The sequence below is a fragment of the Ciconia boyciana genome, chromosome 3, assembly GCF_034638445.1.
Source record: "Ciconia boyciana chromosome 3, ASM3463844v1, whole genome shotgun sequence".
NCBI lineage: Eukaryota > Metazoa > Chordata > Aves > Ciconiiformes > Ciconiidae > Ciconia > Ciconia boyciana.
In genome coordinates, this window is record NC_132936.1 from 84,265,948 (window position 1) to 84,290,061 (window position 24,114).

The 24,114-nt window shown below is 43.6% G+C and overlaps 1 protein-coding gene across 1 annotated transcript in view; it reads left to right on the forward strand.

Moving 5' to 3' along the window:
• The first annotated feature begins 1,156 nt into the window (after positions 1 to 1,156).
• The window catches only part of SLC35F3 (solute carrier family 35 member F3), a 190,537-nt gene continuing 167,579 nt past the window's right edge, over positions 1,157 to 24,114 (forward strand). The window contains exons 1-2 of the mRNA XM_072857986.1: positions 1,157 to 1,226; positions 1,536 to 1,765. Of these exons, the coding sequence (XP_072714087.1) occupies positions 1,174 to 1,226; positions 1,536 to 1,765 (283 nt within the window). The 5' untranslated portion in view covers positions 1,157 to 1,173. The remainder of the gene's footprint in view (positions 1,227 to 1,535; positions 1,766 to 24,114) is intronic.

Below are 24,114 nucleotides of genomic sequence, written 5' to 3' on the forward strand. Positions count from 1 at the left end.
TTAACTTCAACTGTCTCTACTTGTAGGCGATCAAATTTTGTCTAAGTATCTATTACTGGATTTTAATTTTTTTTGTTTGTGAATAAAGTGTTTGTATAAGGTACACATCTACGCTCACACACTTACTTAAGCTTAACTGTATGTTTTCCACTTAAGTCAGGGCGTGTGTTTAAAAAAAAACCACGTTGCTTGATAAAAGGCTGGGTGCCTATGGTACTGCTAAACAGCACGACGGGGAAAGCGGAAGGGCGCTCCTGTCAGATCGGGCCCACGGGCCCTTCAGGACCGTCACTGCTAGGGCGGTCGCACCCACCCCGCCTTAGCCCTACCTCGGTCTCGGTGAAGAGTGAAGCCCCTCCGCCTCGGGGCTGCGGCCCACCACCTCACGCGCGGGCGCCCTTTCTGCCGGGGCAGCCGGCAACCGCCCCACGCAAACCCGCTCCGCCCGCCCGCCCGTGCCCCGGCTCCCTCGCACCGCTGCTCCTTCACTCCGTCCCAACGGACGCCGGACGAGGAGACACGCGACGAACGACGCGGCCCCAGCCTGAGCCGCCCTCCCTCCGGGAGGCAGCCGGCCGGCCCCGCGTCGCACCCCAGCGCCCCACGGCTCGGCTCCGTCAGCGTCGGGGCCGCGCCCCGAGCACCCGGCCGGGGGCCCGGGACCCGCACCGGCGGTGCGAGAAGAGCACGGGACCGGGCACCCAGCGCGCCCCGGCGGCCCCTCGCTTCGCTCCTCGGCTGAGAGGGAGCGGGTGGGCCTGCCCGGGGGAGGCGCGGCCCCCCTCCGCCCCGCCCCGCCTCAGGGCCGGCCGCCAGGGGGCGAGCGGCACGGGCCGTTGGCGGCGGCGGGGCCGCGGGGCTCCCCCTGCTGGCAGCTGGCGGCAACGCGCGGGGTGGGGGGCGCGGAGCGCGCCCTGCCCTGCCCTGCCCGGCCCGGCCCCCGCCGCCGGCGCTCCGCAGGCGGCAGCGCCTCGCAGGCGGCAGTGGTGGCCCGCCCGCCTGCCTGCCTCTCCCGCCGGCGGCCAGCGCCAGCCCGGGGACCCTCTGCGGCGGGGGCCGCCGCCTCGCCGCTCCCTCCCCTCCTTCCTTCCCGCCTCTCACCCGGCCGGTGAGCGCCGCCGGCTCGCCCCGCCGTGAAGTCTGGGCGCCCCCCAGCCATCGCTGCTGCTCCCCATGGGGATCCGGGAGTTCCCCAACGGCTCCGCGCGGGGCAAAGCCGCCACCCTGTAAGTACTGCTGCGGGGCCGGGCCGGGCCGGGCGGGAGGGCTGGGAGGGACGGGGACACCCCACCCCACCCCACCCCACCCCACCTCACCTCACCTCACCTCAGCCGCCGGCGCCGCCCGCCCCCGGGGGTCGGTCCGGCGGAGGGCGGCGAGGAAAGTTTGCGGCGTGGCTGCCGCGGGCGCCGGGGCCGCTCACCTGCCGGCGGAGGTCCCGCCGCCCGCCGCCAAGTTCGCCTCGGGCCGGCGGAGGGCGGCGGCGGCGCTGCCAGCCGCGGCCCCCCCGCTGACGCCCCTCTCCCGGCCCCCAGCGGCATGCGGCGCTCCCCCGATGTCAGCCCCCGGCGGCTGTCCGACATCAGCCCGCAGCTGCGGCAGCTGAAGTACCTGGTGGTGGACGAGGCCATCAAAGAGGACTTGAAGTGGTCCCGCTCCGTGGAGGACCTCACCAGCGCTTCCGTGGGGCTCACCTCCATCGAGGAGCGGATCCTCCGCATCACCGGCTACTACGGCTACCAGCCCTGGGCCGCCAGCTACAAACGTGAGTCCCCGGCACGGCCGGGCGTGGGGCTGCGAGGAGGGGGACGAGCGCCGGGGCTTTGCGTGGGGGCCACTACGGCACAGAGACGGCTGATGAGTGTGGGTTCGAGGGGCTGGTCGCTTTACCCGTGGAAAAAACTCGCCCCGTGGAAGTGCTCTCACTCTCTGCAAAGAATTCTGTGCCCGTGTTGCATTAGTCCTTAGGCAGTTGCTGGCTCATAGGAGCATAGTGCTCAGAATCACGACAGCTAAATTCTGCTAAGAAAATAGGTCAAATATTTGTCTTAATGTTGCAGACACACTTTGTGATGCTGATTACCGTGTTTGTGGCAGCTGTGTATAAGCCCCAGCACATTCATGCACATACTGTTTTCACAAACAGTTATCCATGTGCCTTTCCGTTGTTTTGGGAGTCTGTTAGATTTTCACAGCACTTGATCTGAATGTTATGCCTTTTCCTATGTAAAGTGGAACTGTTTCTTCCATATGCCTGCACTTGAAAATGAAACTTCCTATAATGTCCTTCTAAATGTCAACAATATGAAGAGAGACATAGCTGTATTCCTCCACAGAGGTGATTTACAAAGGAACTGATACCTTGAGTGGTTGTAATGTATCGACTAGTATTTTTGCATGTAACGCCTAATTTCTTGTCCATCTTTCATCACCACGATGGCAATTGCATGAAATAACAAGTTCTAAGAATAATTTACCAATTAACTGAAGTCATAAAAATATTTTGGTTGTCTTAATGTCGTTTGTAACATCACAGGGGTTTCTGTTGTAAAAAGGATTCTGCTGTAACAGAAATCATTGCTTTGCTGGGAAGACTGGCTCTGATAAAGTGATTGTTTTCATGTTGTACTTTCCTAAGTATTAAGTGTAAACGTTCTTAAATGTTTACTCATGGATTATCTGTTTGGCAGTGTGCTTAATAATGGAAGAAAATGATACAAGAAAGCGTGGTAGACAGTACTAGTTCAGTTTTTCTGTGAGGAAGAGCCACTGTTGATTGCCTGATAATAGGACTTTACTAATAAATATTCTAAGACTTCTTCTGTAAGAGCCTTTTATTTTTCTTGATTGTGATTATGACGGAAATATCTGGTATTTGCTACTTTACTCACAGGGAGTATGGGATTTCTCTAAGAGCAATTCCATTGCCTGGATTGGGACCTTTCTTGAGAGTAAAGCTTATTCAGGTCAGTTTTCAGGATCAGATCATATGCTGATGCCAGACTGAGTTGGATGTTAGTGCTTCTGTCTGACAGAGTGACTAATAGTCCAGCTGAAGTCGCACTGAGCTGCTATGGCTGAACGTTCTGAAATAATAAAGGACATGCTGGCTCCTCAATTATAACCTATTTGTTGAAATTTATAACTGTGTCTGAAAAAGTTAATTGCAAGCCTAAGTCTGCTATTCTAGATATATTTTCTCTCATAACTCATTCTGAATAACAAAATTACATACTTGAGTTGTAATGGTGGGGGATAAATATACAAAGTGTCTGAGTTTCATAAATGTATGTCTAAAAATAATAGGTTATGTGAAGTCATTGCCAATTTAAAACCTGAGTGCTAGGAATGTAGAAGAACATGCAGAAGAAAAGACCCATCTCTCTAGCTGGTATAATATGGCATGGCTGAAGCAGAGCTGTGTTGATCCGCATCAGCTGAATAGCTGACTGAATGCATATAAATGGGGTAGATCATCAAAAGTGGGAAGTCAACTTTGTAACAGCTACTTTGAAACCTCTTTGAATACTCCTTCAAGCTGGGCTTACGCCCAGTTTTGGAATATGGACTTGCCCTGTGACTTTCCAGGTAAAAGGTTTAATTGGCCCAAGAACTGTGAAAAAATGATTTTTACTAGGTTCAAATTGCACCCTGGGTACTTTTTGACATCTTATTGTGCATGCTTGTAGACATTCAGGTGCTGTTGGCACTATGAGTATAGTTATGGAGTGCATTAATGATGGACCTGCTTTCTGGAAAATAAGTCCGTAATCTAGTCTGATCTAGATTTGGTCTCTCTCTCTCTCAGCAGCATTCTTTTTATTGTAACTAAATCACCTGTAGGGCCAGATCTGTTTTTTTTTTTTTTTACACTGGAGTGTATTCCTCTGATATGTCATTTAGGCTGTTTATATATATTTATGTATAAATGTATAAAATTGTTTGAGACATTCAGAAAGCTTTTGCTATTTTTTTTAACAAAACTCCATGAGGGAAACTACCAGAGATAATCAGAGATAGTGTTGCCATGACCCCAAAACTTGCTTGGAGACTAGTTTTGTTGGGGTAAAAACCTGACCATTTAAAACATACTGGGATACCTCAAGGTTATGTACTAACTCCAGTATTTAATATACTTATAAAGTCGATGGAAAGAGGGGAGGAAGAAGTGAAAATCTGCTGAAGACACAAACTGATACGGATTGGACAGAACGGCAAAGGACTCGCCATTACTCTAGGGAGACCTGATCCAGCCAGGTGAATAGCCCAAATGTCAACAAATGACATTCAGTTATCACAAACAGAAGCCTCATGTTTCCTGAAAATGCTAAAATTACCTGCAAAATTTCACATCATTACATCGGCTGGTGAGAGGGAATAGTTTGGGACTGTACACAGCTCAGGGAAGACCTCTGCTGTTTGACTGTTCTTGCAAACCGGATTTTAGGAACTGGAATAATGTAATGTACTTCTGTGTTATCATGCCTTCAGAGAATTTAGTGGTACAGCCTAGTGAAATACTGTGTAATATTCATTATCTCCTCTCAAAAAAGATTACAGAAGTCTCTGAGATGAGTAAGGAGAAAGAGTATAGACTATCTATAAAAAGTCTCGAGAGTTTTAGCTGTTTACCTTAAAGAGGTTGAAACAAAAGCATGGAAAGTACTGGCACATATTGCTCAAGCAGATAGAAGAGTTTTTCTTCTTATTGTGTCATAAGAGAAAAACAGGTGGACAGTCAATGAAGCTGAAAAGCCATCAATTAAAACCTGATAGAAATAATTTTTAAGAAAACATGTAATTTGTTCTTGAGATCAAGAATTCAAGGGCTTGTAATTGATAGCAGTGACAAGATCTAGAATTGTAATAAGTTGGGAAAAATATTGGAGAGAATATTCAACTTCATTATTCAGAATTCAAATTAGCCCCTCTTAGGCTGGGAGGGGGCTGCTTCTTGAGGGTTTCTTGCACTTTCCTCCATAGGGTCTGCCCACCTTCAGAAAGAGGATAGGAGTGTGTCCTGATCCAATCTGGCAGTTCTTATTTTTCTGAAATTCTCACTATTGATTTTCAGGGTAACTAATTATGTGAATAACTGCTCTCCAGTCTAAATCAAATACTCATATGTGTCCCATGGGGACTATTTTGCAGCATCTGATTTGATTTCTCAAATGCAAAGGCAGAGGGGAAGAAACACACGTAAGATGCAGTCAGTTTGTAGAATCATACTCTGACGCACCTACCTCAATAACAGAGCTCAATATTTGTGAAATCCTAGTTATCAACAAGAGGTATGTTAATTGACTTTAAAAAATTTTTAATTAACACATAGGGATCAAAGAATTTGATTTAAAAAAAAACAAAACCAAAACACCTCAAATTTTATAGATCCCAGTGACAGCCTTTTTGTTGTATGGAGATCAAACCATTGTTAGGGCTGTACTAGCAGTGCTGTTCCCTTCCATGAAGGTTAAGTAAATTACCATGATTTCTGCCTCTAAAAGCATGTGACTTCAGTTTAATAGCAGAGACAAGTTTGGAGGTGAGCAGCCATATTTTAAGTTTCCATTTTGCACCATTATCAGTAGGAATTAGGTTTCTAAATATTTTTAGAAGTATAATCCCTAGGAGCTTTTTGGCACTTGAGAAATACAGGTGTCACTGAACTCTTGAACTGTCTTGCTGATCTGTATGGAAGACTTGTCTATTTTAATTACTGTAGCAACTGGCGGGGCACTTGTTTCCACCTGAAATGTGCACAGCTAGCACCTTTGTCAAACATTAATTTTTCTCTACATTAACTAGGTCTATTTTGTGGTGATTCAATATCACAGTCTGTCATTATGTGATTAGTATTTTAAATGCATTCATGTGGGCTTGAGCCAGCTATCCCTGTTTTGCAATCTATGCCTCTTCCTACAGACCACCCATTTCTACTCCTTGTTTAAGATTAGGGTCTTCTAAAGCAGGGACTTTCAAATGTCCTTAGCATGTCTTCCTAAATACAGACTGGTTACGGACAAATCAGGATAATATGGGTCCCTCCCTCCTTTTAGATGCCCAAGAGATGACCTGGCCTCCCACTTCTATTCGCTTCCCTTCTTTGTGTGCTTACAGATGTTACTCTACCTGCAGAAAGAATATCAGGAGAATAGTATGTACTTTTAACTCTTCTCAGTTCTATTCAGTAGGAATTGACTGCAGTCTGTAGTTCATGGCTTGTGAACATACATTTCTATGTGACTTTGGCCTTGTGAATAATTCCACGTTGTTCCAGTGATGACTTTTAAGTGGCATGCTGTTGTTCAGGTGAAAGGGAAAGATTGTGTCCAGTAACTGAAGTTCTCTGGCTCTGCTCCTCCCTGCTACTTTAAATATTAGTTTCCTATTTTTAATGTTTTTTCATAATTATTTCAACAATAACAAAATAAACCATACAGTTTTAATGCCCAGAATTTCAATATAGTACTTATCCAGCATGTAGCACAGTAGGTCTTGACCTGGACATGGAATTTTAAGTATTATCACCAATATAAATAACATATTGGAACACATTGGCTTACAAATATGCTGAACATTGCTCAGAAAGCATAATTGTCTGAGTATGAAAATGCCCTGTTTACTGAACTCTGATAGCCTTTCAAGGTAGTAGTTTAGTGTTGGTTTTAGCTAATTAAAAGTATGAGCATTGTGTCCTTATAAATATTGGAGTACCAGTTATACAGCTAAAGACCAGCATTTCCAGCTGATCCCCAGTGTTCTTCCCTGTAATCTGCTTTTCATGTGCCATTGAATGCTGTAACTTTCGCACTTGCTAAAAGCAAATCCAGCAGGGATATGAATCAGGATAAAAATATTAATGCTTGAAATTTGTGCAAATACTGTTTTTGCGTATTTGCATCTGAGCAAGAATTTAACTTACTTTTTGAGGTGATGTACAGGAATCTCCAGAAGTTCAAAGACAGAAGCTGAAGAATATTGTTCTCCCTGGGGAAAGCCATTTTCAGGCCAGCTGTAACTGATTCATTTAAAACTGATTACCTGCTTTCCAATATGTATATACTGAATGTAATGCTCCTATAAGTAATGCAAAAATTGGTGGTATCATTCATGTTGCTGTTCCTGAGGTCAAATGATTATGTGAGAATCTCTCTTTTCAGGTGAAAACATGGAGTAACCTCTAGATTTCTTGCTCTGGGGGAGAAACTTGGATAGCTGCCCCAGGGTCTCAATCTATAGGTCAACACCCCCTTCCCCCCGCCCCCGCTCCCGCCCCCACCCCAAACTTAGAAGACAAGTAAAAATATGTGCTTTATCTTTTTTTTTTTTTTTTTTTTTAAGCCAGGCTCATGGTGTCTGAGGCCTGATTAATTTTTCTAATGCTCTTCACTGGCAATCCTAACATAATTAATTGTTTTGGTAGCAAGAAAAGCTAAGAAAACATGGTAACTCCGACAGGTGAAATAAAGCAATGGTAATGAATTGCATTGCAGAATTAAAAGTACTGTAGCATTGTTGTTTCAAATGTCAGCTCTGGTTGTCTGCTGCAAGCTAAACCTACCTGTGGTTATACACAAACCAGGGATATTACTGATTTATATCCACATGACAGCTCACACAAAAACTCCTAAAGCCATTTCCCCGTATGTATCATACTCATTGTAACTGAGAATAAATGTCCCCAGAGACAGTCTCTTAAAGTATTTCGGAGACCTAATCATAAGCCTGCAGTGGATGTCCCAGAATATTACAGGAGATGTTTCTCTTTGGGACGGGAACCCATTGGCCCCTGTGGGCTTTAAGTCTTTGGGTGGTCTCGCAACTGAGAATGAATATAGAATAGCACAATCTGGCCACGTGAGACAGGGCACAGAAGTACGGGTGATGAATACTGAGCAGCTGCAAAGATACCACATGAATATTTAAAGAAAAAGGGAGATTGAAATATAGCCAGCCTTTCAGAAGTTTCTTTTTCAAGACAATTCCAATGGAGAAGAGACGTGTGGGTCCTTTGGCTTTTTTCAGGTGGTAAGAAAAGTATTTTTTGGCCAATGCTAAGCAGAAGACTGGTTCGTGTTCAATATAGAGCTTCATTAATCACAGAATTTAAGTTTTAAATTGCTTGCTGGCAAGCCAAGCAAATTGTGATTTAAACTGGTTTACTAAACACTTTGAATTGTTTAGTAAATATTTAGTAAATGGTAAATGTTTAGTGAACATTTAGTAACTTGTTTACTAAATAATTTTAATTGTGTAGTGTTAATTAACCATCACTTTTAACTAGGCAGCTGGATAAATGCTTTATATTTTGTATCTTTGTTGGTTAAACAAACTAATTGGTTGCTTTAAACTTTTTTTTTCAGTGCAGCTTTAATTACATGTCATCTGCAGTATGGCATTTATGCAAAGCAGTCCATGGGACAGCAATTAGGGGCCTGTTGGCTTCCAGCATTCATTTTATACCCTTAACAAATGTTATCATTGAATGTTGTTATTCCAGTAGAATATACCACTGATCGTGAAAACCTACTACTAAAGGTGGTTGTATGTCTTTGCAAAGTTAGGGCCCATGTTAGCAGTTTTGAAGAGTGTTATCTGGCATTTGAGACTCCTTTTACTGGTGAACTGTATTTTTTTAAAATAGAAATGTAAACATGTTCACTAATCAATGTGTTGAATCCATAATAATGGATTGTTGCTAAAAACACAAACGACACTGTATTGCCATGGAATAATGAGGGAGCAAGCTAATTTGTTAGAAAAGAATTTGGAGACTATCAAGTATTATGAACAAATGTTTATTTTTGGAACTGTCTTTATGGGAGGCTCTTCCTTCATCAGGGAAAATTTCTGTAATAGTTCTGGGGTGTACTGTGTGGTGTCTACTTGCAACTTAAATCAATTATTTGTTTAATAAAAGCAATTAATTGCATAAGATAATGGCATTGGAATCAGGCTGCAAAGTCTGTGCTGGTCTACTGTAGTATGAGATACTGTTCTGTAACTGGAGTGTAACTGAAACACAAAGCCACAAAAGGACAAAGACTCTTGGTCCCAGACGTTTGTGCCTCTTGAAATTGCTTAGTGCATTGCCAGCGATCCTCATTAGCCTTATAGCTAATTTTACCAGATTCTGGCTCACATCAGGGCTGTCTTCAAGGGGATTTTTTGTGCCCTAATCTCTCTTTAATGTAATGAGGTGTTTGTGTTTCCTATTCCTGGTATAAATCAGAAGCTGCTGATAATTGCTGCCTTTTAGTTGAGGTCAAATAATGCTCAGGATAAAGAGAGGGATGGAAAAGTTACATAAAGGCAACTTTACCCCTTTGGCAAAGTGCCCTCCTCTGGAGCATCTGAGGGTGTAGTTCTGGCCCTCTCTTTGTTTTGGAAGCTGAAGCCAGAGACTTTCCACTATTGCTAGTGAATGATGACTACTCTGAGAACAGTAATACAATGAGCATTTATGCTTGGAGAAATTTATCAGCAGATCGTGGTTCCTACCTAGGGAGTAGCTAGCCTTTATGCAATATATCTTGTAGAACATGCTTCCCTGAGCATGTTTGATTCTCTGATTATCTTCACTTGGCACATGTTATTTTATTCCCAGCATATCCGTGTAAGAAAAAAGATGCTGTGATTGCATATAAGGCCATAGAGAACTATTTGCTTTATGAACCACTCCATGAAACATGTCATAGATAGGAGGGATGTAGGGGTGTAGTATTCCCTCATTTAATTTTCTTTAAACTTTGGCAAGCTTGTGCCTGCACTTGGTCAGCTCCCCTTATAAAAAAGGTCATTTAAGTGGTTTCAGACACCTCTATTTTCTCTTGAACTTGAGGATCTCATGAAGTTTATTTTTGTACCAAAGCTGCCTTATTTTGCTTCCTGTCACTTTGTTTCCATGAGTATATCTGGCCAATGTAAGAATCAGGCTTTTTCTGAGAGCTGGAATGCTATTCCAGTAGTGTAGGAATTTAGGTCCCCTAACATTGAGAAAAATAAGGATGACCTCACATAGCCAACAGGAAATATTAACTCAGCAAGCCAGTTGTACAAGGCAATGGAATTTAGATCTCTGAGCTCCTCCAGGATAAGGGAATGTAACTGGCTGCTAGTGAAACAGGTGCATGCTTCCTAATAAGGCCTTGATCTTGCATTTAAATATTCTTTTTGCTTTGCTATAACTGGTCCCTGTGCAATAGTTCATGAAAAGGGGTCTTAATGTCTAAAGGGAGCAACCAGATTTTCAGTTTTGAACCATGGTGCAAAGTCCTACCAGTCCCACTGCAATATAAATAACAACTAGTACAGCTGATCCAATAGTGATAACCCAAAGGGTTTTATCTTTTATTTCTTGACTTTTACATTGGAAATAGCACAGATGTGATATTTTTCCTCACTATCTCTTCTTCACATCAGCTAAGGTACCAAAGTAGCATGAAAGTTGAACTTGCTGTCCACTGTCCATGTATGCTAGAGCAGGCCAAGCCATTTGACTCTCATACTCATTGTCAGTTGTGCTGTTTGTGAGCCCTGTGGCCGTCTGGGTGCTCTAACTTATCTGAGGTGTCTCGCTTTGGCTTTGCCAGATCCATGCAGTTGGGTGAGCAGAGCACAGGCTCGTGCTCAGGTGGGAAGTGAACTGAGGACCTGCCCCTTCAGAGATGTCGCGCTTGTGTGAGGAGGATGATGATGATGATGATGGTGTCTTCACAATCATGTTCTGAAAGCCTGGAGTTGGCTCTCCTTTTTCAAACAGTAACTTGTATCCAGACAGTGTGGTTTATTGAGTGTTCAGTAAGGATTATCTGCTTGCAAGTTTTTGCCCTAGCTGAAATACTCAGTGCCAGGATTAAGGTCAACCATCCAGTGTTTGCACCATGAAACAGGAAATACATTTTCATGGCTTTATAATTCTGTTGGTTCTCCTGCTCCCTTCATGCAATGTCTTTTGAAAGCTTTGAGACTGATTTGATAAAATATGCATCCATTTATACTAGTATTTGTTTGAGCAAACTAACATGGTAATAGTCTTATGGTAATCATGTTTAAGTTTTCAGCTTAGACACTAGCTACTGCTTATGTTTTCAGGTAGCACTTTCCATGGAACAGTAATTAATAACAAAACATTGTTCCTTGTACTTGTGCTGAAATTATTTTTTGCTGCGTAGCATTTAGTTTTACAGTGTCCCACTGGCCTGGTAACGTCTCAGTTGTGGATCTTTCTTCCTTTCAGAAACAAGACATTTATAATGCAAATAAATATGTTTAGGTTTGATTTTCAGAGGTTAGTTAAAGAGAAGAAATTACAAAATAATGTGGAAGTAGAAAAAGGCAGGCAAGAAAAAAAACCCTAAAAATCAGTAGAGCCATGGAAAATGTCTGTAATCAAAGTTAGGAGTTTGGATCACTTTCAAATTGAGGAAGAGGAGTGAAAAAAGTGGAGAAAAGGCTTTTTTTCCCTACAGATTTGACTTCCTGATACTTCTGCGTCACGTGTTGTGACTAGGAGGAGCCTCTGTTGTTCGGGACTTATGTTTCAGCTCATTCTTACATACATTACAAGTGTATGCTGTGGGCCTGAATTTGGGAGCCCAGGTTTCACGCAAGTCAGCCATTATGCCCAAAGTGAATTATGGTGCACCAGGAGTTCAAAAACAATTGAAGCTGTCTCTGTAGTCATGGGAATGGCAAGTAGGTCTGACATGAAAATGAACATAAGCCCACATTTAATTCGTATAGTATGTATATCGTGGGATTCCTGCATCCAGCCACATGAACTTTCTCCCAGTATATATGGAGTAAAGTCCTTTTTCAAAAGATTCTCTTCTTCAGTCTGGGAAGATATGTGAGTTGGAGTGAAAACTAGATTCACATGGAGGAATAGAGCTACTCTATGCACGACTTCAGGGATTTCAGGAGTCTATCTGACTCCTGGATGGTTTCTCCAGCTTGCCAGGTTATCCTGGGAGGAATGTATGAGTAGTGCACAAAGACATCTTAAATCACTACATTCCCACAGTTGGCTTGTAAGATCCTCTTAGAGGGTGTAGCATAGAATTTAACCTCCGGTTCCTGCTCATAAAATTACTTCCCAGTCTTTGGGAAGTATTATTTAATAGACAACTTCTTTAATAAACAACATATTTATTTGCTGCTTTTTTTAAAATCAAAGACAGAAAGAAAATATAGTATCCTTTGCTATTTCAAACTTTACACCTTAGTAATGTGTAGTTCAATATCTGTAGGAAATTCTTTGTCTTTTGCAAATAGTCAACAGGTAGAGAGCTCTATGTGCGTTGTGACTTCATACAGGGTGAGAATTAGTTTTGTGTTCTATAGTATTTCTCCAGATGGAAACAAAAATGGGCAGTAAATCATAGAAGCATGAACGAGTATATTCTTTGTAGAGAAATGAATGGACAAGAAACAGGTCTTGAATCTTGTACTGGGAGCAATACTTTGGACCTTGTGTTGCTGGTATGTGCATAGTACAAGTTGAATCTCACTGGAAATAATTCTGGCAAACAGTATTAGGCATTCTGTATTTATTCCTGAAAAACTCAGAAAATGAAAATATTTTTGCATGGCATCTTTACAGGAATCTTTGCTATTAATATTACTTTAAAATGACAGTCATATACCAGACGGTGTTTTCTTTCTGCATGTCAAATTCTTTTACATCCTACAATAACACTTCTTTAAAAGCACAATATCTCTTTTCTACATAATAAAAATACATTGGAAGTGGGAATGATATCAGAACCTCCAGAGTGTAAACCTAGACTCTCTTATGACTCCCTAGGTACTTTTCATTTCTTGATGAAATTGTTGCACAAAGGAAACAGGAAAATGTGCCTCCAGTAGAGCACTTCTGGCTCAAAGTAATATATTATTCAGTTCTGCACTCGTACTAATATTGCAAATATGAGAGAATTAGAAAAGCTGTTGGGATGAATCCCTGACTCCAACCAAGTCCATGGCACTTTTGTCAGTCATTTCAGTCAAGCCACGTTTCACCCACCACGCTTAAGTCTGTGAGTTTGCCTTTTAAGCAGGCTTCCTGCTTTATATGCTGAACATCTGTTCCTAAGGCAACTGCATCCAATTACACCTACCCATACATGGTCTTTATTATATGTTCCTGAGCACTATTGAGGAGCTCTGTTTAAATTATAGAACAATTATTTCTTTTAATAGATGTGCAGGTTTAATTTTCTTTCATCTTGATCATCTTGAACTTGGTATCTAATTAGTACTTAATAGCTTGTCCCAACATGGGTAGAAAGCATCTACAGGAACTGAGAAGAAGAGACTACTCTTTCTTCCCATTGCCTAGAAAGCTGACTGCCCAGAGCCTAAGTGCTGAAAGGATAAAGAACATATATACAGTCATTTGTAGTTTTAGGTTAGGAGGTAAGAATTGAGACCTCTAACAGGGCATGCTATAGAGGCCCTGGGACAGGAGGAGAAGGTCCGTAAACAGGTCTGTTACCAGTAGAAAATTCCTATTTCCCTAAGCCCTTTGTTTATGCTAAATGATAAATCATTGTTCATGTCTTTCCACTTCAGATGAGGACAAAGAATTCTGCTATGCTAGTGTGGGGGACAGTGAATGGGTCTGAGGCAGGAGCCTTTAAAACAAACCAGAATGGCATTCTAGTTCATCTTTGTATAAACTATAACTTGGAAGCCAGTTAGGCTTTGATAGCCCTAACTCAGTCAGCTGAGGAGTAAGAGCATATAAAACCAGGCCTCTCTGCAAATGTAGACAAAGGACAGCATGCAGTGGGATAATTACATTGTTCCTGGAGAAATTTGAAATGCTAAAGATAACAAAATGTTGTATGTGCAGCTTAGTTTTTTTGGTTATTGTTTAGTTTAAACTATTCCACCACAAAAGCATATGAGTAATACACAGGATGCAGCTTGGAGAAACTCCTAGGTAAAGTTTAAAATCCATCTAATGAAGCTGGTTGATTGGGTTAGTGCATTAACCTCTTATCTCTTTATTTTCAAAGACCAAAATCATTCAGTCTTCACATTGGTAAAACTCCGATAGAAGCTAAGAGGTATTTTGCCTGACTAAAACCAGCAAGTAATAGTGTGAAGGAATACTGCGGCCCTGAAGGAAAGTGAGGATTCTGGTCTAACTATGGTTGTAATGGGTCTGTGAAAGCTGTGCAGTTTGGCAGGCTTGGACACTCATAAACCTCTGGAGAGTCCCAGGAGTAAACTAGCCAAAGTATTTTTACAAACACAACATGCTATCACAAGGCCAGAGTCTCTTTTCCTATTCTAATGCACTCTGCACTTTTCAAATGGAAGTGCAGAGTGGCTGGATCTGGTCCCAGCTTCCAGCTGAGAGTATTCCTGTTGTAGCTATCTGTTGATGTAAACATGTATAGTAAATACACTTCCAGCTAAGAGCATTCCCTTTGTAAATGTCTAGTGAATTCCTTTGTTTTCTTCACTTTGTTTCCATGCAGAAGGCAATTAGACAGTAGGTATTTGTGATCCTCCAGTTATTTATAAGAAAATGATTCTTCTTGTTTGTGCTAGGTGAGGACAGCATGAGACCAATGAAACTGCCTTTCTATCTGGAGCAGTTCGAAACAGGAATAGGTAAAACAATCTCAAATGTTGAGACAATTTGGATCTCGAACCACTCTTTTGGAGGGAGGATTGTAGAACCTTAGCCAAAGTTGCATGCCCAGCTGTAGGAATTGTACCAGAGGAATAAGAGAGATCTAGATCAAGAGATTTAATATTAGTTAATACCTTGGATATTAACCGCTCTAGCTGAATTACTGTGCACTGAAGAATAATTGGAAGGTACAAAAACATCATCACATTGCAGAAAGGCTTCTTTCACTTGAGATGTATAGCTCTCAGCTAGTACAAAGTTAAACCAGTTGCGCTGTAATCAGCTTTGTGCAACAGCAGCTAATTTTACTAAAAGAAAATTGATCGTATAAATCTGAGCTCAGTGTTGAAGCTGGAGAATTTCTCTGACAATAATGAACCTTGCAAGTCCTGATCTTTCTTGCTTTTTTGTTGCTGTTGATTTATTTCTAATAAGCTGAATTATTCTGTCATTTCATAAGGATAGTTTAATTAGATCTCTTTTTTTAGTTAGAATTAGAGCAATTCTCAACCACTGTCTACTTTAAATAATATTTCTCAAATAATTTTGCATTTATAAGCTTTTGGGACTAACTAATGAATGAAGTTTAAACCTTATAGTAGTTACTATAAGGTAATGCCCCATGCCTGTCAGTGTTGAAAAGGCATTTGGAGAATGCCCTTCATAATATGCTTTAAATTTTGGTCTGCCCCAAAATGGTCAGGCAGTTGGACTAGATGATCATTGTAGGTCCCTTCCAACTGAAACTATTATATTCTGTTCTACTCTTCATCTCTCTGATAATTTTTATTATGCTATTACACCATTAAAATATTAAGGACCTTATCCAGTAACCAAAATAATAACTGAAAATACCCATGGGTGTAAGTACAAGGTCATGCATCTGCTTTATATTTGAAAGATAGGTCTTCAGTGTTTTTTGATTCGGTTAAATAATGAGGGAGCTATATTTCCTTGGAGCTACTGAGTTCCAAGGAAATGTCTCTGCAACTATTTGATACACAAGTTTCAAGCCTGCAAAATTATATATGAGTAACTTAAGCTGTGCAGCAGCTGTGCGACTGAAATTATTTGTTTGTATATATTCACTTTTAGGATGTTAATTATTTGTATTGCCCCAAATAGCTGGTTTCTACTTACTGTGAATGTAAAATTTTTTTGAAAATACTAATTTACTATTCTTCACAACATAAAATATCATTTTTGTTTGTCTATGCTAATTATAGCGATCTAGAAGATTTCATCATTCCTATTATATATACATTGTAAGTCAATTTATGTGTGAATAAACCAAATTTTTCTGTGCAAACAGAAATAATTCCATTCAGTGTCAAAATGCTTCAGTTCTCTTAATCATTTTGTCCTTTCCAACATAATCATTGATCTGTGTTTTAATTTTTTGTCATCAATCTGATCTTGTCTTTTTTCCAGAATGTAATATAATCCAAAGTAATTCATGTGTGCTGAGCAATTAAGTTTGACACAACGGTCTGTCTATAAGGAAGAATCCTTGTGACAGGGTTTCTTTGCAGTTTGTTTAATGCAAATTAAAACTGGTATAAATTAGTGTTTTGATGGATGTTTTATTTATTTGAGAAAAATATATTTCTCCTGGTAATATTTCTGAGTGAGCGATTAAACATTATAGCACCATGTTGTGAAATTAAGTCTTTGATATCTTGTTTGCAATAAGCACCATTTCCTTAAGCATAAAACCCTCTTCAAAACAAGTACATCATTCATTTTATTTAAATTCTTTCTCTGTTGATTTCAGTGGAGTAAAGTACTACTTTACTGAAGCAGCACGAGCTTGTAGAATCCAGCTTAAAATAAGTAGCCTGAAGAAGATCAATAAAGACACCTATCAGTTGTAGAGTTTGGGGGAAACAGCATTAAATTTTCAAATACCTAGCTGAAAAAAATAATAATTCAGATGTCCTGGATCCCAAATGTGGCATGTGACAAGAAACTGCAGTTACCAAATTTTTTGTGATGGAATTTAACTCTGTGTCAGGTTTTTGGAAAAAGGAAAAATTTTGGCACACACAAGTCTATATAAGACTTGTAGACTATAAGAGACTTATAGTCTCTTATATAGAACACCAGTCTTCGTGTTCTAGATAATCCTCACCTAAGGGACTGTCATCTTTAAGGAGACACTAATAACCACACTTTATTTGCAAGTGATTATGATTTGAACAAGTGGAATGGGGGGAGAGGAAAGAAATTAATCTTAGCTACTGGGAGGTGAGTCGTGGGAAGTTGTACTGTCGCTTTCTGTTCTCCAAGCACTGCCATTTTTGCTTGAGTGCTAGATTTATCTACTTCGCATGGGAAGTGAAGAGCAAGGGAGGGTTCTGTGATGAAAATGATGCAAAAGTTTGGACAAAGACTCCCATGAACATCAGGACAAAATACTCTATACAACTTTCCTTTTTCCTTCCTAAAAGACGAGTCACTTCATTGATGTGACGTACAGTTGCAAGTCCTCTGTTGATATGTTAGCAGATTGTCATATACAACTGCAGGCACATAAGAATCAGTCTTCCTAATTGAATTGCACTGCAGTGTGTCTTGGGTAGCTATCTAATGACCTTCCTGGTGTAGACTTTGGCAAGGAGAGGAAATTGGCAAATATTTGTCTTTTTTATTCTTAGATCAAACACACCAGTTTATCAGTGTTTCAGATAATAAGTACCAGCCAGCAGCAGCCTGGAAAGCTAGAAGTAGATAAGCTTCTATTACCTAGACTACTTTTCAAGTTCTGCGTGGTTGGGCAGAAGACTGAGATCCCCAAAAGTTTTGGTAAGTCTAAGTTCAATTAACTTCAGTGAGAGTTAGATGCTCAAATATAAGGGTTTGCATCTTAGATTCATCTTACTGCCTTGGTCTTCATTTTCTTGTTAGTGGAGTTTCTCTAAGATGCAGCCTGGGATCTGTGACTACCTGCATGTCATTCTTCTCTGAGAGGGACTTTGTTGCCTAATTTGGCACCATATTTGATCCCTAACTTGTAGGTCATTCTTTCACCCCATGTCCTCAACTTCTTCATTTCTGCTATCTCTATCTCATTAACAGAATCACAGAATTGTATAGGTTGGAAAAGACCTTTAAGATCATCGAGTCCAACCATAAACCTAACACTACCAAGACCGCCACTATACCATGTCCCTAAGCACCGCATTCAAACATCTTTTAAATACTTGCAGGGATGGTGACTCAACCACTTCCCTGGGCAGCCTCTTCCAATGCTTGACAACCCTTTCAGTGAAGTAAAATTTCCTAATATCCAGTCTAAACCTCCCCTGGCGCAACTTGAGGCCATTTCCTCTCGTCCTATCACTTGTACCTGGGAGAAGAGACCAAACCTCCTTTCAGGCAGTTGTAGAGAGCGATAAGGTCTCCCCTCAGCCTCCTTTTCTCCAGGCTAAACAACCCCAGTTCCCTCAGCCGCTCCTCATATCACTTGTGCTCTAGACCCTTCACCAGCTTCGTTGCCCTTCTCTGGACAAGCTCCAGCCCCTCAATGTCTCTCCTGTAGTGAGGGGCCCAAAACTGAACACAGTATTTGAGGTGCGGCCTCACCAGTGCCGAGTACAGGGGCACGATCACTTCCCTAGTCCTGCTGGCCACACTATTTCTGATACAAGCCAGGATGCCATTGGCTTTCTTGGCCACCTGGGCACACTGCTGGCTCATATTCAGGCGGCTGTCAACCAGCACTCCCAGGTCCTTCTCTGCTGGGCAGCTTTCCAGCCACTCTTCCCCAAGCCTGTAGCATTGCATGGGGTGGTTGTGGCCCGAGTGCAGGACCTTGCGCTTAGCCTTGTTAAACCTCATACAATTGGCCTCAGCCCATCAATCCAGCCTGTCCAGGTCCCTCTGTGGAGCCTTCCTACCCTCAAGCAGATCAACACTCCCGCACAACTTGGTGTCATCTGCAAACTGACTGAGGGTACACTTGATCCCTTTGTCCAGATCATTGATAAAGATATTAAACAGAACTGGCCCCAACACAGAGCCCTGGGGAACACCGCTTGTGACCAGCCGCCAACTGGAGTAAACTCCATTCACCACCACTCTTTGGGCCCGGCCATCCAGCCAGTTCTTTACCCAGCAAAGAGCACACCCGTCCAAGCCATGAGCAGCCAGTTTCTCCAGGAGAATGCTGTGGGAAACCGTGTCAAAGGCTTTACTGAAGTCTAGATAGACAACATCCACAGCCTTTCCCTCTTCCACTAGGCGGGTCACCTTGTCATAGAAGGAGATCAGGTTGGTTAAGCAGGACCTGCCTTTCCTGAACCCATGCTGGCTGGGCTTGATCCCTTGGTTATCCTCTACGTGCTGTGTGATGGCACTCAAGATGATCTGCTCTGTCAGCTTCCCTGGTACTGTGGTCAGGCTGACAGGCCTGTAGTTCCCCGGGTCCTCCTTCCGGCCCCTCTTGTAGATGGGTGTCACATTTGCTAACCTCCAGTCAGCTGGGACCTCCCCAGTTAGCCAGGACTGCTGGTAAATGATGGAAAGGGGCTTGGTGAGCACATCTGCCAGTTCCTTCAGTACCCTTGGGTGGATCTCATCAGGCCCCATAGACTTGTGTGTGTCTAAGTGGTGTAGCAGGTCACTAACCATTTCCCCCTGGATTATGGGGGCTCCATTCTGGTCCCCGTCCCTATCTTCCAACTCAGGGGGCTGGGTACCCAGAGAACAATTGGCCCTACTATTAAAGACTGAGGCAAAGAAGGCATTAAGTTCCTCAGCCTTTTCCTCATCCTTGGTCACTGTGTTCCCTCCCCTGTCTACTAGGGGCTGGAGATTCTCCTTAGCTCTCCTTTTGCTGCTAATGTATTTGAAGAAGTATTTTTTGTTGTCTTTTACAGCAGCAGCCAGATTGAGCTCTAGCTCAGCTTTGGTCCTTCTAATTTTCTCCCTGCACAGCCTTGCTACACCTTTGTAGTCCTCCTGAGTTGCCTGCCCCTTCTTCCAGAGGTCATAGACTCTCCTCTTTTTCCTGAGTTCTAGCCAGAGTTCTCTGTTCAGCCAGGCTGGTCTTCTTCCCTGCCAGCTCGTCTTTCGGCACCTGGGGACAGCCTGCTCTTGTGCCTTTAGGACTTCCTCCTTAAAGAATGTCCAGCCTTCCTGGACTCCTTTGCCCTTTAGGGCTGCCTACCAGGGGACTCTGTTGACCAGTCTCCTAAACAGGCCAAAGTCTGCCCTCCAGAAGTCTAAGGTGGCAGTTTTGCTGACCCGCCTCGCCGCTTCTCCATGTATCAAAAACTCTATCATTTCGTGATCACTCTGCCCAAGACGGCCTCCAGCCATCACGTGGCTCACAAGTCCTTCTCTGTTCGTGAACAAGAGGTCCAGCCGGGCACCTTCCCTAGTTGGCTCACTCACCAGCTGTGTCAGGAAGTTATCTGCCACACACTCCAGGAACCTCCTAGACTGTTTCCTCTCTGCTGTATTGTATTTCCAGCAGACATCTGGTAAGTTTAAGTCCCCCCCAAGAACAAGGGCTAGCAATCGTGAGGCTTGTCTCAGCTGCTTATAGAATATTTCGTCAGTCTCCTCATCCTGGTTGGGTGGTCTGTAACAGACTCCCACCACAATATCTGCCTTCTTGTCCTTCCCCCTGATTCTTACCCATAGACACTCCACCCTATTGTCACCATCATTGAGCTCTAAACTATCCAGACACTCCCTAACGTATAGGGCTACCCCACCACCTCTCCTGCCTTGCCTATCCCTCCTGAAGAGTTTATAGCCATCCATCGCCGCGTTCCAGTTGCGCACGTCACCCCACCATGTTTCCGTGATGGCAACCATATCAAGGTTTTCCTGATGTACAATGGCTTCCAGCTCCTCCTGCTTGTTGCCCATGCTGCGTGCATTGGTGTAGAGGCATTTCAGCTGGGCTGTTGTCCGAGTCTCCTTCATAGAAGAACAGCCCTTGTGTGCTTTGAGGAGTTTCACTGGCATTTCCCTCTTGGCTCCTATTGCCTCAGTATCCCCTAGCTCAACTCTGTTCGACTTCAGCTGTGCCCCAGTGTACCCTGCACATCTCAGAGACACAGGCTGAGTGCCCTCACTAGCACCCGTTCCCTCTAACCGTGGCACGTCGTCCCTCAGCTTCCCTCGGGCAAGCCTGATATTATCCCCCTCCCCCTTCGAGTCTAGTTTAAAGCTCTGTCGATGAGCCCTGCAAGCTCCTGAGCAAAGATTCTCTTTCCCCTTTGAGAAAGATGAATCCCATCAGACACCAGCAAACCCGGTGCTGTGTAGGCCATCCTGTTGTCAAAAAAAACAAATCCGTGGCGATGACACCAGCCACGGAGCTGTGAGTTGATAGATTGGGTGCCTCTGTTCCTTCTAGTGTCACTGCCCACAACTGGAAGGAGAGAGGAGAAAATAACCTGTGCTCCGGAGTCCCTTACTAGCCATCCCAAGGCCCTGAAGTCTCTTTTGATTGCCCTAGGACTTTGTGTTGCAGCTTCATCGCCCCCCACATGGAAGAGCAGTAGGGGGTAACAGGCTGAGGGCCGTACCAGGCTAGGGAGTACCCTCGTGATATCCTTCACCCAGGCCCCAGGGAGGCAGCAGACTTCCCTAAGAGGAGGGTCCGTCCAGCATATCGGACGCTCGGTTCCCCTCAGAAGGGAGTCACCCACAACTATAATCCATCTTCTCTTCCTTGTGGAGCTGGTGGTAATACGAGAGGTACGTTCTTCTGACCTGGGTGACACCTCTGGCGTAGACAGACTGTCATCCCCATCCTCCATTGACTGGCCTTCCACCTCCAGGGCCTCATACCTGTTGTACAGAGGCACCTGGGGAGGCGAGGTGGGCAGGGAGGGAGTTCGCCTGCCGCCACGAGCATGGACTTGCCTCCATTCACTCTCCTTTGAGCTGCTGCCTTCAGCCCGGTGGGGAGGGGATAGAGGATCCCCTTGATGGTGGGTTCTTACTGGTGGCTGTTGCTGCTCCTGTTCCTGTCTCGGGGGGCAGAGCATGGCACCACCAGTCGATCTCTTTCTCAGCCTCCCTGATGCTCCTTAACCTTTCTACCTCCTCCTGTAGCTCTGCCACCGACGCGCCACGCCCTGCTTGCCACTCCTGCGCGCTCGCGCTGCCTGGGGGCTGCTCTTGTACGGGGAGGGGAGGGGAGGGGAGGGGACTGCTGCCGTCACTCCTGTCCCCGTCCCACGCCGAGTCAGAGCCGGGCCCGCCTCAGGAGCTCCCTCCTTCCTGCTCAGGGGCCGGGCGTGGCTGCGGTAGCCCCCTCTCTCCGTGCCTTTTTTTTTTCTTTCCTCCCTTCCCTGCGCGGTTTTGCCGCGGTTTAGCCGATCCAGCAGCGGTCCCCCGACGCGGTCCTCTGCCTCAGAGCTCCTCGCCTCGGAGGCTGCGCTGAAATGGCGGTTCCAGTGTGTTCTACTCGTTCTAAAGTGCCGCCGTCACCCTTGTCCCCGCCCACGCTGAGTCAGAGCCGGGCCCTCGCCAGGAGCACTTCACCTGTCTTCTCTCAACTGCTGATGAATTTTTCCCCCCCATCTATTTAGGTTTCTCAGCTGTCACTGTTAGGTCTCTCTCTCTCTTCTGATAGCCAGCTGCTCTACTAGCTGCAGTACTAGTCATGGATAGTTAAAGATCAGACCTAACAGGAAGAGAGACTCAGAAAGACTAACAACATGCTGGGCACTGACATGCTAAAAAGAAGAACTGCGAACTGTTCTGAATTTTCTATAGGAAGCCCAGAGAGACAAGGTGGTGAGTGCCAGAAAGACAGTTCTCAAAGCAGTTCGGGAAAAATTGCAAGTGGGGAGGCTGGGAAATCATGAGTTATACCAGTTGATGTTAACATCTAAAAGGAGTGAAGAAAGGTTTGTAAATGACAAAAGGGAGGTTCAAATTAGTATCAAGCTAAAAGTCAGATTTGTTTTTACACTTTAGGACAGGATCTGTACAACTCCTGGGCACCAATACAAATACTATGAATATAAAGTAGTATCTCTCCTGCAGAGGACTGTATTTCCCAATCTGTTTGTGTGCAGTCAGTCATCTCTAAGAATGAAATATTAGTAAATTACATTGAAGCCCTCTGCCTCCTTTAAGCCAGCATTTTCTGAAGAGCCTGGGCAAGCTGTTTGGCCTTCCCTTGGAGCTCCTGCAGGTGACATGAGAAAGGTGATTTCACAAAGCAAATGTCACATAACTCAACTGAGTTCTGTTTTTGATAATTATGATGTGCTGGAGTATCCATATGCATGTATGTTTTGGCAGTAACAGAACAACAGGGATAAAATATGGAAATATAAGGAAAACATTCTGAATCAATTTAGTAAATAAAAAATACAAAGCAAAATAAAACACGAAGTAAAAAAGACTGTTATGGAAGTGTAAGGGTACATGGGTGAGAGTGCCATATGGAGCATTGGATTGCAGGCAGCCAAATTCACATCTGATGTGAGTTCTGTGAAAACTTCTAAGGAAATAAATAGTATGAGAAAGACGTTGAAGAATAGCAAAGGCATAGGAGAGGTCATGAAAACTTCAAACAAGTCTGAAGAGCTAGAACTAGGAAGAAAACTAGGCTTCTCTTCTGTTGAAAATTTAAGAAGTGTCAGGGTTTATGGTATCTTTATACATTTCTCATACTCTTATTTAAATAATTATGAGCTCAAACGTTAACACATCAACTGACTGTACCCCAATGTTTTGCTAAGAGGTGAGTGCTCGCTGGGCTGTGTTGCAATTATTGTATTGTTTTGTTTTGTAGCTAGGCAAAGAGGAGGAAGAAAGCAACTTTATCTGAAATAACCAAAAAACCAGACAGCCTAGTATCAGTCAGAAATTACCTTTGCCTATACCCATATAAATGCTAAAGAAGATTGTCAAGAAGATTCCTTCAAACTAAACATTTCCCTCTCTTTTTACTATATCCTAAATATCTATAATAAAAACATAATGGCCAGATCTTGATTATGCTTTTTGCTTACCTAATAATAAAGGGTTTTAAATTGTTGTTTGAGTATTTCCCTGACTTAGAGATTCTTTGGCCAGCAAACTCGGCTGTTCCTGATAAGGGACAGAGAAGAGACAGCTCTTCCCTGGAAAGTAGATTTTAAAGGCAGGAAAATGAGATACAGTTGGATGACCTTTGTACAAGCAGCAAGTCTCTACATGTCATTTTCTACTGACATTGTTTAGACTAGCCCAGTCCTGTGTCCAGGATCACAGGAGTGAAGAGGATGGAGTAACATATTGATGTGGTCTGTGCCATCTCCAGATGTGCTATCTACTGGGAATTTGGCTCAGAAAGGTACCCTTCCCCCGTGCCCCTCCTCTCCAGATAAACTGTTCTTAACAAGGTAACACTGGAATCCACAGCCCTCTCTCCTGCCTTCGCCTAGTGGCTGAGCCTGTACGTGTGGAAAGTCACACATATTCAAATCAAGATTGTAATCCTG